Source organism: Leptonychotes weddellii, chromosome 10 (assembly GCF_054177405.1).
Source record: "Leptonychotes weddellii isolate Sample4059 chromosome 10, ASM5417740v2, whole genome shotgun sequence".
Lineage (NCBI taxonomy): Eukaryota > Metazoa > Chordata > Mammalia > Carnivora > Phocidae > Leptonychotes > Leptonychotes weddellii.
In genome coordinates, this window is record NC_138378.1 from 18,827,221 (window position 1) to 18,839,720 (window position 12,500).

A 12,500-nucleotide genomic window follows, 5' to 3' on the forward strand; every position below is an offset into this window, starting at 1 on the left:
AAAGAAATGTCATTAACATTTACACACAGCTTCCAGTAATTTCCTATTATATATTTGTTTGTAGGTGTGTGTGTGAGAGACAGAGAGCCAGAGACAGAGGGAGAAAGAGACAGACAGAGACAGAGAGAAGGAGAGAAAGAGATAGAGAAAAGAGAAAGAGAAAAAGAGACAGAACACCAAGGCAAATTTGGGTGAAACCAAATGGATCCTTTCTCAGAATGATATTTTTATTTGTATTTATTTATTTTTTATTTAAATCCAATCAGCCCACATATAGTACATCATTAGTTTTTGGCGTAGTGTTCAACGATTCATCAGTTGCGTATAACACCCAGTGCTCATCACATCACGTGCCCTCCTTAATGCCCATCACCCAGTTACCCCATCTTCCCAACAGAATAATATTTTTAAATGCATAGAATATATTACCTAGGGTAACAAAGAAAACCAATTGCACTGAAACATGGTTATCAAAATTTAAAAAAATAAATTTATGATATAATAATATACGGTTTACAGAACAAGATCTAGTGGTAGAGATCGTAAGTTCCATAATGTACTGGTACAGATGCATATAAGCGGTATTTCCAATTATCTATGACAACTATAAAGTGATACATAAATGTCTGTGTTCCTTATGGGTGAGAAGTCATAAATGCACCTGAGACTATGGTTTGTCTGCTTTCGCAATCGAAGGAAGTGTTATCCAAATTCAGTGAAGACAAAGATGTAATTTTTTTCCCATCCAAGTTCACGGACCCCCGAATTCTATTTGCAGTGCTTTGGGGGTCTTTGGTCCCTGCGTTAAGATCTCCAGCTGCACGTGGCCTTTCGTCTAGGCCCTGTCACTTCTCCATATGTCCTTGGCATTTCTCTATACATAGTTTTCCGTGATTTTAATTTTAAATGAATGTTACCGCGTTGCATCAAATGGATATACTGTAGTAAGCTACCCAGCCTCTAGCCCTCTACATTTAACTTTGTGAACCCCAGTGAGAGAAACACCCAGCTCTCATGTTCATTCAGTCATGGCGCACTCCCTGAGTACATTGATGGGCGGGTGTGGCTCTCTGTGCGGGCAGGAAGCAGGACAGATGGACGCCTTCTACCGCATGGCTCCCTCCCTTCCTCAGGATGCCTGAGGATACGCTTCTATTTTATATTTCAGACACTTACATAGCATTTAGTGTACCCGAATCCTCATTAGGTGGGTACAAATATCCCCACCACACAAAACAGGCTTAGAGAAGTTAAGTCACTTCCCCAAGGTCACCCAGCTAATAAGAGGCCGGCTGAGATTTGAACCCCAGGAGCTGGGTGGGCTCCAGAGTCTCCATTGTCAATTCTTACTCTCTGCTGCCTTCCTTCCCAGCAATGGAGTCCCTGAGTCAAAGGGCTGGATGGTCTTGAGATTCCCTGCAACAATGTGGTTGAAATGTGGAAGGTGTGGGCACCTGGGTGGCTCAGTTGGTTAAGCGACTGCCTTCGGCTCAGGTCGTGATCCTGGAGTCCCGGGATCGAGTCCCTCATCGGACTCCCTGCTCAGCGGAGAGTCTGCTTCTCCCTCTGACCCTCCCCCGCCATGCTCTTTCTCTCTCATTCTCTCTCTCTCTCAAATAAATAAATAAAATCTTTAAAAAAAAAAAAAAAGAAATGTGGAAGGTGTGAGAGGGTGCCACCCTCCCCGCAGTCCAGGCCCATCTCTCCTCTTATCCCCAACCAGGGACATACTGCTGTGGCCCGGTTCCGGTTCGTGCCATCAAGGAGGGCAACCTGAGCACCAAGTACGACGCTCCTTTTGTCTTTGCTGAGGTCAATGCCGACGTGGTGAACTGGATCCTGCAGGACGATGGATCCATGTGCAAGTCCACCAACAACTCCCAGACCGTGGGGATGAAGATCAGCACAAAGAGCGTGGGCCGTGATGAGCGGGAGGATATCACCCACACCTACAAGTACCCGGAGGGTAGGTGCCCGGCTCCCCAGAGCCTTCACCAGCCCGTTTTACCAGCCAGTGGGCTCGTGTGTGTGTGTGTGTGTGTGCGCACATGCGTGCATGTGTGTTTTTTTGGCAGCCTGCATACAATAAGGACCTGTAGGTTACTCTCCATTTTACATCTTTTCTTAGAAAAAAGCACACTGGGAGACAGTAGTAGAGGAGTATTCACTTAAGAAAAGAATTCTGTATTCCACAAAAGGATTCCATGGGATTTTTAAGCCTTGCTTTTTTGGCTGGTTTGACTTAAATACAACTGAAGGGATGCCCGTTATGTTGGAGACGCATGCATCTGAACAGAAAGATTAATGATGTCTGTGTTGTTTTGTAACAGTATTTGTCGTAATGGCACCTACAACCAAAGATGGGCTATCCCACCCCCACCCCCCTTTTCTTGTAATTGCAATGTGTTTGGACTAGAACAGCGTGAAAGTCCAGAGGGGCGGGCCCTGGAAAAGAGATTCCAGGAACACTGTAGTGTTTATTTGTGCAGTATTTCACACAGAGCTGGGGAGGTGAGCGTGAAGATGGATGGGGAAGGAGGAGAGAAATGGGGCAAGAGCAACTTAATAAGAGAGCTGCAATCTGATACAAAGACGAAGCCGCTCTCCGCATCTTGTGTTAAATCAAGAGAGGGAAGAAAGGACACAGCTTATTTTTTAAATTGTTTTGGAACACAACCAGCAGCCAATTCAATACAGTAGATGTTTTCTAAGCATCCGTGAGCCCAGGAGGGCTCACTTAGGTGTCTAAGGAGACATCGCTCCTGCCCTCATCTGACTCCCGCTGACTTAGCGGCGCTGGCCCGGGGTTTGGGGAACAAGCAGCCATACTCTAGCTGGAAGGGAGACAACAGAAGGAAAAGGTGCTTCCCCTGGTCTCTGAAAGGTCTAGAGCTGATGGTTTGTTGGGAGATGTAGATATGCACCCAGAAACACCGGGGAAGAAACAAAAAGGAGCAGAGGAGAGAGGTAGATGGGACACAGAGGCGGGGAGCTCCACCGGGAGGGGAGAAGGGGGAAAAGATTTCAGGTAGAGGTAATACCTGGGTGAACACTGGGAGGTGAGAAAGTTTGCGTCATCATATTGGTGTTTACTATCCAGCAAGCACTGTTAGAGGCTTTGGGTATGACAGAGGTAAGTAAAATACAGTCTTAGTCTTTGAGCCGCTTAAGAGGGTAAGTACATAAACAGAAAACAACTTGGTTAAATAAAAAGTATGATAGGCAATAGGCACAGGTGAAACTCGAGAAGACATGGTGACTCATTTATCCTGGCGCAGGAGTGGTCAGAGAAGGCTTCCTGGAGGAGGGGGTGTCGTTTGGGGCTCGTCTTGAGGGAGGTATAGGAGTTTACTTGTGGAAAGTGAATAAAATATTCTTTCGTCCTCCTGGCACAGCAGTGTAGACAAGGGGATCCTCCAGAGCTGCTCTGAGTCACCGGGACTCTGAAAAGCCAGCTTGCCCTGCCCCAGCCTCGTTGTCCTTGGTCCCTATTTCAAGGGCCATAGTGGAGCTCTCATCCCCATCCTCACAGGGTCCCCAGAGGAGAGAGAAGCCTTCAAAAGGGCCAACCACCTGAACAGGCTGACTGATAAAGTGGAGACGGGGGTGGCCATGCGGATCCGCGTGGGCCAGAGCATGAACATGGGCAGTGACTTTGACGTCTTCGCCTACATCACCAACAACACGGCCGAGAGCCACACCTGCCGTCTCCTGCTGCATGCCCGCACCGTCAGCTACAACGGGGTCCTGGGGCCCGAGTGTGGCACCAAGGACCTGCTCAGTCTTTCACTGGAGCCCTTGTCCGGTAAGGCCCTGCGTTCCCGGAGCAGTTACTGACCACCAAGCAACGATGTGCTAGGTAATGCGCTCAGCACCTGGCAGGTGCGGTGGACCTTGCAGATGTTTCTGTGGCACGTCCTCTGGGTCAGGTCCTGCCCACGTCCTTTATAACGAGCAACCCATTTAATTCTTACAACAAAAGTGGGAGGTGGATTCTTTTATTGCCCCATTCTCCAGATGAGAAGACTGAGCACAGAGAGGTTAAGGAACTTTCCCAAGGCCTCACAGTTAGGAAGGGACAGGACTGAGACTTGAACCTATACTCTCAGCAACTACACTGCTTTGGTCCATGTCACCTTCATGGGACCTCAGGTTACTTCCCTGGACGCAATACTGCCTGCTCTCAGCTCTTTCCTTCCCTCCGGCTCCCCCCACGGCCCCTGCGAGAACCTCTCCTGTCTCTCGGGAGGTTCTCAGCCTCAAAGAGAAGGGGCTCTAGAACTTTCTGCCACGTGGGAGCTGTTCTGTGTCTGCACTGTCCAGACGCTGGCGGCCAGCTCCATGTGGCCGGTGAGCACTTGAAACGAACTGCGAGAGCAGGGACACAAGCAGGGGGAGTGGGAGAGGGAGAAGCAGGCTCTCCGCCGAGCCGGGAGCCTGATGCGGGGCTCGATCCCGGGACCCTGGGATCAGGACCTGAGCCGAAGGCAGACGCCTAACGACTAAGCCACGCAGGCGCCCCGGAACTCAAGTTTTAATTCCACTTCAAGTTAACCAGCCGCATGTGGCCAGAAGCTGCCCTATTGGGCAGTGTAGCTCTGGGAGCAGTGAGGGGAGAACAGCCCGGCCCCCGGGGAGGAAGTGTTTTCCTCCCGGCCTGAACTTCTCCTCCGACCTGGCCTCCCTGTGAGGCAGATCCCCTGCCCTGTTCTGGGGCGAAATAATGTCAGTAGCCGACCCAGTCTGCAGCCCCCAGACAGAGCCTCTGTCGCTCAAGCCTCCTGGTCAGAAACCCGCACACATGCCTCCTGGGTCTCTTTCCCTGCCTGGCTTGGTCACTGCACCTGATAATCTTCCTAAACACAAGCCTGAGGCCCTGGGAGGGGTTGTGGCCACTCAGGTCACTTAGTGAGGCCGCGTAGAGCCTGGTGTCCTGCCCCCCAGCCACCTGATCCTGGTTTGTGCTTGGGCAGCCTTCAGGCCTGAGGAGGCAAAGGGGTCTTGGTGGTGGGGTCTTCTGATCATCCTCTGAGGGGTAGTGTGAACACTCTTCATCCTGGGGCTTCAGAGAGGAGGGTCCCACTCGCTGGGTCACCTGGGCAAATGGCTGCCTCCCTGAACCTCAGTGTCCCCATGAGGCCTGTGGCAGTCATGATCCTGCAGTGTAGGACTGTCCGGTGGGCTGGGGGGGGGGGGGGTGCACAGAGTAGGTGCTCCATACCCGGGAGCCGGCATGCTCACGTGCGGAGCTGGTGGAGAGGCCCAGGGCGCGGAGGGCTCTGTGTTTATGGAGTCTGTTTGCCCTCGCCTGGCCCCTACTCTTGCCTTCAGACGCATGTTTCCTCCCCTTCATTACCTCTGCCTCTGCCCTTGGCCCCCAACGGTCTGGCGTGAGGACCACGGCCTTGGAGTTCCTCAGAAGGCCTGTCCGGTTCAGGCCTGGAGCCCGTGGCGGTGACAGTGTCACCTCCTGGCTTCTCTGTCTCGGGCCCACCACGGGCGCTCCTGGGGCCGCATACCCAGAGCAGAGGGCCTAGCAGGGTCCCTGAGCAGGGGGACGTCCTCAGGGGCAAAGCCAGGACAGGACCCCAACACTTCGGGCTGCTAGAACACGTGTTCTGAGGCCAGCCAGGCCTGGCTTTGCCTCTGGCCTCCCCCACCTTCTAAATGTACAAACCTGGGTGGGATGAACTTGCTCTCGGAGCCTCGAATCACCCGCATCGTTCAATGGGGCAACAGCCCACCGTCCCGATGGCCCCTGGAAGGACTGGAGGAGACCGTGCGCTCAGGAAATATCTGGAAAGTATAAAATGGGGCCTGATCACGGGAAGGCAGAGAAGCCCTGACGGTCTGTCCTGAACACCTGCTGTGCCAGACGGCGGGCTCGGTGCTGGGCCCGGTGGCTCCTGAGCCCCTCCCAACCCCGATGGCATGCGAAGGACCCAGCTGTCACCTCTGCATCCTGGCCCCGGGGGACCTCGGCAGGGGTCCATCCCTACGGGTATGTGCCATGGCCAGCAAACCCAAGTTCTAGTTCCTACCATTCTGTCGATGGGTTGTGGGCCCCTGGGGATTTGTCTTCTCCGTTCCAGGCCTCAGGTTCCCCACTTGTAGGAAGGCTGTTTGATTTTGAAGAGCCCACCAGCCCCTGCGTGTGACTGTGCACCAGCAGGTTCTTCTCATGTTCGGAACCTCTTCAAAGGGAGGAACTGTCTTTCCTGGAATGTGTGGCATTAGGTGAACTCCAGCTCGGGCCAACGATGCCAGAAGAACTTCCTTCCTGTTGAGTCACCCTTTGCCACCCAGTTACCATCTGGGACCTTGGAGCACTGTTCTGCTGGGGATGTGTTCACGGCAGAGCGGTCCCTCCTGCCTCGGCGACCCGTGAGGAGCGCAGCCTGCAGGGAGAGGGCGGAGGAGGGCAGAGGTCCTGTGTGTTGCCCTCGGGCTGCAAGGTGGGGCTAGTCTAGGATGCTCGGTCAGGCCTCCAGTGCCAAGCTTGGCCTCAGATAGAGGCTTTCACCACCCCGCCCCCACCATGACCCTAGACTTTGGCTGGCTTGCTTGTTATTCTTAGATGATAAGATCTGGGGAATTTCCAGAATGTGCTAATAGACAGGAAACCAGGCCTAGGACAGAGAGCCATCCCCACCCTTGCCTCCTTGCGCTGCTTCTCTCCCTTCCCCTTCCTGTCCCCACCCGTCCTCTCTCTCCTCCCCTCAGCCCTCCAGGTGGGTCACTGGGAGTGCAGCCACTGTGGCCTCTGTAGCCACGCCCAGGGCACTTTCTAGAACAGGGCTAGTCATCTAAGGAACGACTGAGACTGGCTGTACATGTATGTTTTCCTCTCTCTGCCAAGGCCATGATCCTTGGCCCATGGACCGAGGTTCTCAAAGGTCCGGTCCCACGCTGGCTTCAGCCTTCTGGAAAAGTCAACAGTTGGGGCCACATCCTCTAAGCTCCTGGAGGGCGGTGTTGTCCTTTCCCGTGTAGCTGGCCGGTTTCCACTCGGTTCCACCAGGCTCTGACCAGGGGATTTTCACTCCTTTCTGTCTTTTTTGGCAGAAGGTTGGGGTTTCTTCCCCCACGTCGTCTGCTCAGAGGTTGGGGCGGATCCACCCTGGGGATGAACAGCTGGGGCGCGGGGCAGGCCGGGGCTTAGACCTTGACCTGCAGCGAGAAGGTGGCTGTCCGTCAGGCCCCCACCGTCTTTCAGATGGACCCCGTGAGGAGCATCTCAGTGGTGCTTGCAGGCTCAGCACCCCTACCCCTCGCCGATCTCCCGCCTCAGCCTGGAGCCCTCGGCAGACAAGAATATCTAGCTGGAACTGAACGAGCGTGACTTGGCTTGTATTTATTTTTGCCAGTTACCTTCTATTTATAGTAAATGAGACTGGTTTGCCGCAAATAAGGAAAAGCATCCCCAGGCAAAAAAGGTTAAAAAGTATAAGGCAAGTGGACTGAGAGCAAAACAATGAGCAAATAATGAGGTTATCCTCAGATGTGTGCAAATTCCGGCGAGTGGCTGGAGCCTGGTAGGGGAGTGAGGGGACAGATGGCAGGAAAAGAGGCAGCCACGTCTCCCATCATGGCCCGGGGTTGGCTGGGCTCCACTGAGCCCCAAGACCAGCCCTCCGGCGCTCCCATTTGAGGGGAGGTCCGAGGAGCCTTCCAGAAGGGGTTTGCCCAAGGCTCTCTGGGACTGAGTGGACGAGCACTTCGCGGCCAAGCCTGCAGATTCTCAGGCCTGTGCTCTTTGCTCTTCTTTCCTGCCTCCTGCAAGCTGACCCCTAGTGTCCTTGTGCCTCAGTGTTGTCAGAAAAATGGGGCTAGAAACCACACTTTGCTTCTCCACGGTGGAAGGGGTTGGCTCTTCTCATCCCCTCATCACTGTGTGGCTTTGCTCTAAGTGTCCTCTGGTCTTAGCTCCTCCCAGCAGGTGCCAGATGTCCCAGGGAACAGAGGAGAAACTGAGAGGAGAGGTCACCTTCCCAGGCTCACACAGCCAGTCAGTGGCCGAGCTGCACCAGGTCTCCCGATCTGAGCACTTACTGGTGGAAGTATTTCTTCATCTGTAAAATGGGTACAATCCCACCAGCTTCATGCAGGGAAATTGAGGTCCTGAGAGGTGGAGTGACTTGCCCAGCATCACCAGCTGGCTAAGGGCAGAGAGGCAAGATCAGAACCCAGGCCTGTTGGAGCTCCAGCACTTCCCCGACCAGCTGTCCTGCCTCCCCTCCCAGCTCCTTCCTGGGGACCCCTGAGCCAGGGCAGACGGGGGGGAAAGGCCTGGGATCTGCTTATTCGTTCACTAGCTATGTGACCTCAAGCACATTCTTTCCCCTCTCTGTGCCTCGTGGAGATGCCATGGGAGAGATGGGGGCCGTAAATCAGCTATCACGAGTGTTCTTCCCTCTCCTTTCCTGCAGAGAAGAGCATTCCCCTTCGAATCCTCTATGAGAAGTACTGTGAGTGTCTGACCGAGTCAAACCTCATCAAGGTGCGGGGCCTCCTCGTGGAGCCGGATACCAACAGCTACCTGTTGGCTGAGAGGGACATCTACCTGGAGAATCCAGAAATCAAGATCCGGGTAAGGGGTGGGCTGGGCAGGGTATGGGGCTGGGGGCGGGGTCCCAGGACAGCTTCCCCCACCCCACATGCACATACCAGCAGCCCTGCCACCTCCAGATCTTTGATGCCCCAGGGTTCTTCAAATTCTAACTTCATCAAAGGAAAGCATCATGAAGCTGAAAGAATTTGGGACTCCTACCTCTAGGAATGAATCCTAGAATCCCAGAGTGGTTGGGGGGGTGGAAATTAGGGATCTCAGAATCATGGACCCTTGAAAGCTAAGGTGAGATCCCCAGGCCCTGGGGCCCTAGTGGGGCAGGGAGAGGCAGAGGGTTTAAGGGCACAGACTCTGCAGTCTGACTCCCTGGGTTTGTGCGTGGGTGGCCCTGGGCAGGTCACTCTGCCCCTCTGGACCTCGGTTTATTTGTCTGCAAGGTGGAGTTAATACTAGCACCTAGGTGTGTTGTACGAATTAAATGTGCATCCCAGGAAATGCATTATAAGGGCTCATAAGGGCTGACTATTCTTATCACCATCATCCTCGGCATCATAGTGATTCGCCTGGAGGAGCCACAGCCCCAGAATCCCAAATGCTGCAGTTACAAATAAGTGGTAAAGGGCAGAGGGGGCGGGAGTGAGCACTGCGTGCCACACACTCTGCTAGGAGCTTGCACATATTAGCTCAGTTAATCCTCAGGAGAGCCCTGCAGCAAGGCATTTCTCTCCTAAGAAGAAACCAAGGCTCAGAGGGGGTAGTTACTTTCCCAAGGTCACACAGTGAGGAAGGGGTAGAGATCAGCCTGGCCCCAAAGCCTGTGATCTTTCCATCCAGGCCCTAGAACAAGGGAGGCACTTTCTACATCCCCCGAGTCACGTGGAGCCTCACTGCAGGTCCGTGAACGTCCGTGTTTTCTAGATGAGGAAACAGGCACAGAGGTGGGGAGCGATCGTGCCAGAGTGGGGCCAAATCGCAGCAAATATAGAGATGGCCCCGCCGGGCCCCGCCTGGCCCCTGCCTGCCGTTGAGGGTCTCAGGCTCCTCTCCCTCTGACATATGTCCCGTCTTCCAGATCCTGGGAGAGCCCAAGCAGAACCGCAAGCTGGTGGCTGAGGCGTCCCTGCGGAACCCCCTTCCCATGCCCCTGTTAGGCTGCACCTTCACCATGGAGGGGGCCGGCCTGATGGAGGAGCAGAAGATCGTGGACGTGTGAGTGCTGGTCACTCCAGCTGGGGGGCCTGGGAGCACAGGGCGGGTGCTGGTGGAGGGAGGGGCTGCCTGCAGGCACCAAACCCTGGCCGGTAACTCCCTCCTCTCATCTCCCACACACCCACCCACACACCTGCCTTAATACACCGACGTGACCATTCCCCAGCCCCTTAGGCACAGTCCCCACCTCGCATCCTCCCTGAGCACCCGTAGCACTCTAGCTGCAGTCCGTGCCCGTGTCCTCCCAGGCCTGAACAGTGAACACATTGAGTCACTAAGCACCCGCCTCTAGGGCCTCGGGCAAACACGAGCATCCACATCTGGAATGTGTGCACGTGCACATGTGTGGGTGTGTCCTCACAGATGCATATCTACATACACAAGTACAAGCAGAGATCCTTTTACTTTTTTATTGTATTGTAACTTACATACAGTAAATAACACAAGTCCTGTATGTACAGCTCAGTGCATTCTCACACACGGAGTCCCCTGAGTGTACCCACCCTTACCCCAAAGCACAGCGTCCACTTCCATGCACACGTGCACACACGCGGGCCCCTCTGCACGTGGGAGGGCAGATTGCCCAGGCTCTTGGAGAGCGGTGAGTGGGCCCATTTTGTTCTTGTTGCATGAAGTTGAGGCTCTGTGCTAAGTCCCCAGTAGTCACATGTCATCCTGGCCTCTCCACAGCCCGGACCCCGTGGAGGCAGGGGAGGAGGTCAAGGTGAGAGTGAATCTGCTGCCATGCCACGTGGGCCGCCATAAGCTGGTGGTGAACTTCGAGAGTGACAAGCTGAAGGCCGTGAAAGGCTTCAGGAACATCATCATCGGTCCCGCCTAAGGGCCATGTGCCCAGCCCCGCCTCAGCCAGCTAAGAGCCCCTAACTTGACCCCAATTTTTGTTCCAAGCTAATGCACCAATTGCCCCCTCTTGGGCCCCAGACCTCAGAGCCTGTGGGGGCTCTTTGGAATGGAATGTATTACTGGCTTATCTTGTGCCTCTGAGCTTGGATCCCCATCTCCCTTTAACTATGAAGAATGTTCTGTGCTTCCCCCTTAGGAGCACTGCCCTTGGCTGACTGGGTCTGGGGTGGGGGAGGAGGCACCCATGCCTCCCTTTACAACCCAAATGCTGTTGGAAACCACTGACCACCCACCATATTGTTTGGTTTACTCCAGAGCCCTTTGGAACCAGCAAAGGGAGACAGTGTGCCCATTGACCAGATCCCAGGCAAGACACAGGCCCCAGGAGCCCTTGGGAGAACCAGAGCAGGTGCAGGTGGAGTCCCAGGAAAGGCCAGAGCCGAGGTCCCCTCACATCCCAGCAGCCCTGGCCCAACCTTCCCCACCACCACCATTGTGAGGCACCTACGATGGGCTGGGCACTTCCTGTGCTTGCTAGTGCTCACATGGCTACTGACCCATTTAAGTGACCATGGGAAATCACAGAGTAGGAGCTGCTTTCTCGGTGAAGACACTGGGGCTTGGAGGAGGGAGAGGCAGCTCACTCTGCACCAGCAGGCTATTTGCAAGGCTGGGTAGTAGGAAGGCACTGGAACACAACCCAGGACTTCTGACTCCGAGTCCAGCTCCCCATTCATGGCACCAGCCCTGACCTGAGAATATTAAAGAGGCCATTTGGGACCTGAGCAGAAACGATACAGTTGGGGTGAGGTAGGGAGGAGATTGGAGGGGTCAGAGCCCTGGGTTTGAGCCCCAAGTCCGATCAGCCACTGCTTTCCCCTCTCTGGGTCTCAGGTTTCTCATTGGGCAATGGAGTATTGACCTCTCAGCTCTGCTCTTCCAATGCTTAGAAGACCCAGACTTGCAAATGACAGCAAGTCCTCCTCCCTGGCTCTACAGAGCCTGAGGCCACAGGCCTAGATGTTTCTGAGTGTGAAACCCTGACCCTGACCAAACCTTCCCACCCCCAGCCCTGTCTGGGTCCCCTGTCTGTGCCCAGGCACCTTCCTTCAGACCAGTTTTGGGGAAGAGAGCTCCAGAGGCCCCTGTCCTCCCCATGAACCTGCCCACTGCAATGCCTAGACTTCATGAGAGACTTAGCCGCCTGTGTTGGTCACTAACCAACAAAGTTAGCACCTCAGCCGCCCCCTTTCTGCAGGGCTAGGGCCCAGGAACACAGCCCTCGCCCTAAGCTCCGAGAGCCCATGCGCTGTCATCTCTGACTCTATCTCCCACTCTCTCCATGTGACTGGGCTGGAAGAGGGATGAAGGAGAATGCTCTATCCGGGGTGGGGTCACAGCCTCCAGGGCCCCCAAAATCTCAGAGGGGAACTTGGAGAAAGTCATTCTGATGCACGTAGAACTTTCTGATTTGCACAGGGAAGGACCACAAAATAAGCCCACATGTATATGTTCTTACAAAGGTTGCAGGGATTCTCTATGGTTCTGTAAATGTTTTTGGATTCCAAGCAGGAAGTAGATGCTTTTGAGCCACAAAGCATGAGCACCAAAATAAAAGCGTTTGCTTTGCACATTCAAACAAGGTCTGGTCTGGTCCTTTTTCCGCTTTTGAGGAGGGTGGGTAGGTAGGTGAACTCACCCACATTGGGACCAGCCACCTCCTTCTGCCCAAGAGTCTTTCCCCAGCCTCAGCCCCCCGACCCCCCAGGTCGAAACTTGACTGGCATTCAAGCTTCTACCCAGCCCAGCTCCATCTCTAGCCTCTTCCTCCAACAAATCATGTTTGGACCACAGTAAA

General features: G+C 54.3%; 1 protein-coding gene and 1 long non-coding RNA gene across 2 annotated transcripts in view; one reads left to right on the forward strand and one right to left on the reverse strand.

The window, feature by feature from the left end:
- The window catches only part of TGM2 (transglutaminase 2), a 33,042-nt gene extending 20,758 nt beyond the window's left edge, over positions 1–12,284 (forward strand). Inside the window, exons 9-13 of the mRNA XM_081832796.1 lie at positions 1,724–1,966; positions 3,533–3,805; positions 8,430–8,590; positions 9,642–9,778; positions 10,469–12,284. Coding sequence (XP_081688922.1) covers positions 1,724–1,966; positions 3,533–3,805; positions 8,430–8,590; positions 9,642–9,778; positions 10,469–10,619 — 965 coding nt within the window. The 3' untranslated portion in view covers positions 10,620–12,284. The remainder of the gene's footprint in view (positions 1–1,723; positions 1,967–3,532; positions 3,806–8,429; positions 8,591–9,641; positions 9,779–10,468) is intronic.
- Positions 209–7,335, reverse strand: LOC145723798 (uncharacterized). The gene is made up of 2 exons (XR_014149092.1): positions 6,042–7,335; positions 209–5,796 (listed from the first exon to the last, which is right to left on the reverse strand). It is a non-coding gene; the product is annotated as an uncharacterized LOC145723798 (long non-coding RNA).
- Positions 12,285–12,500: the final 216 nt, after the last annotated feature.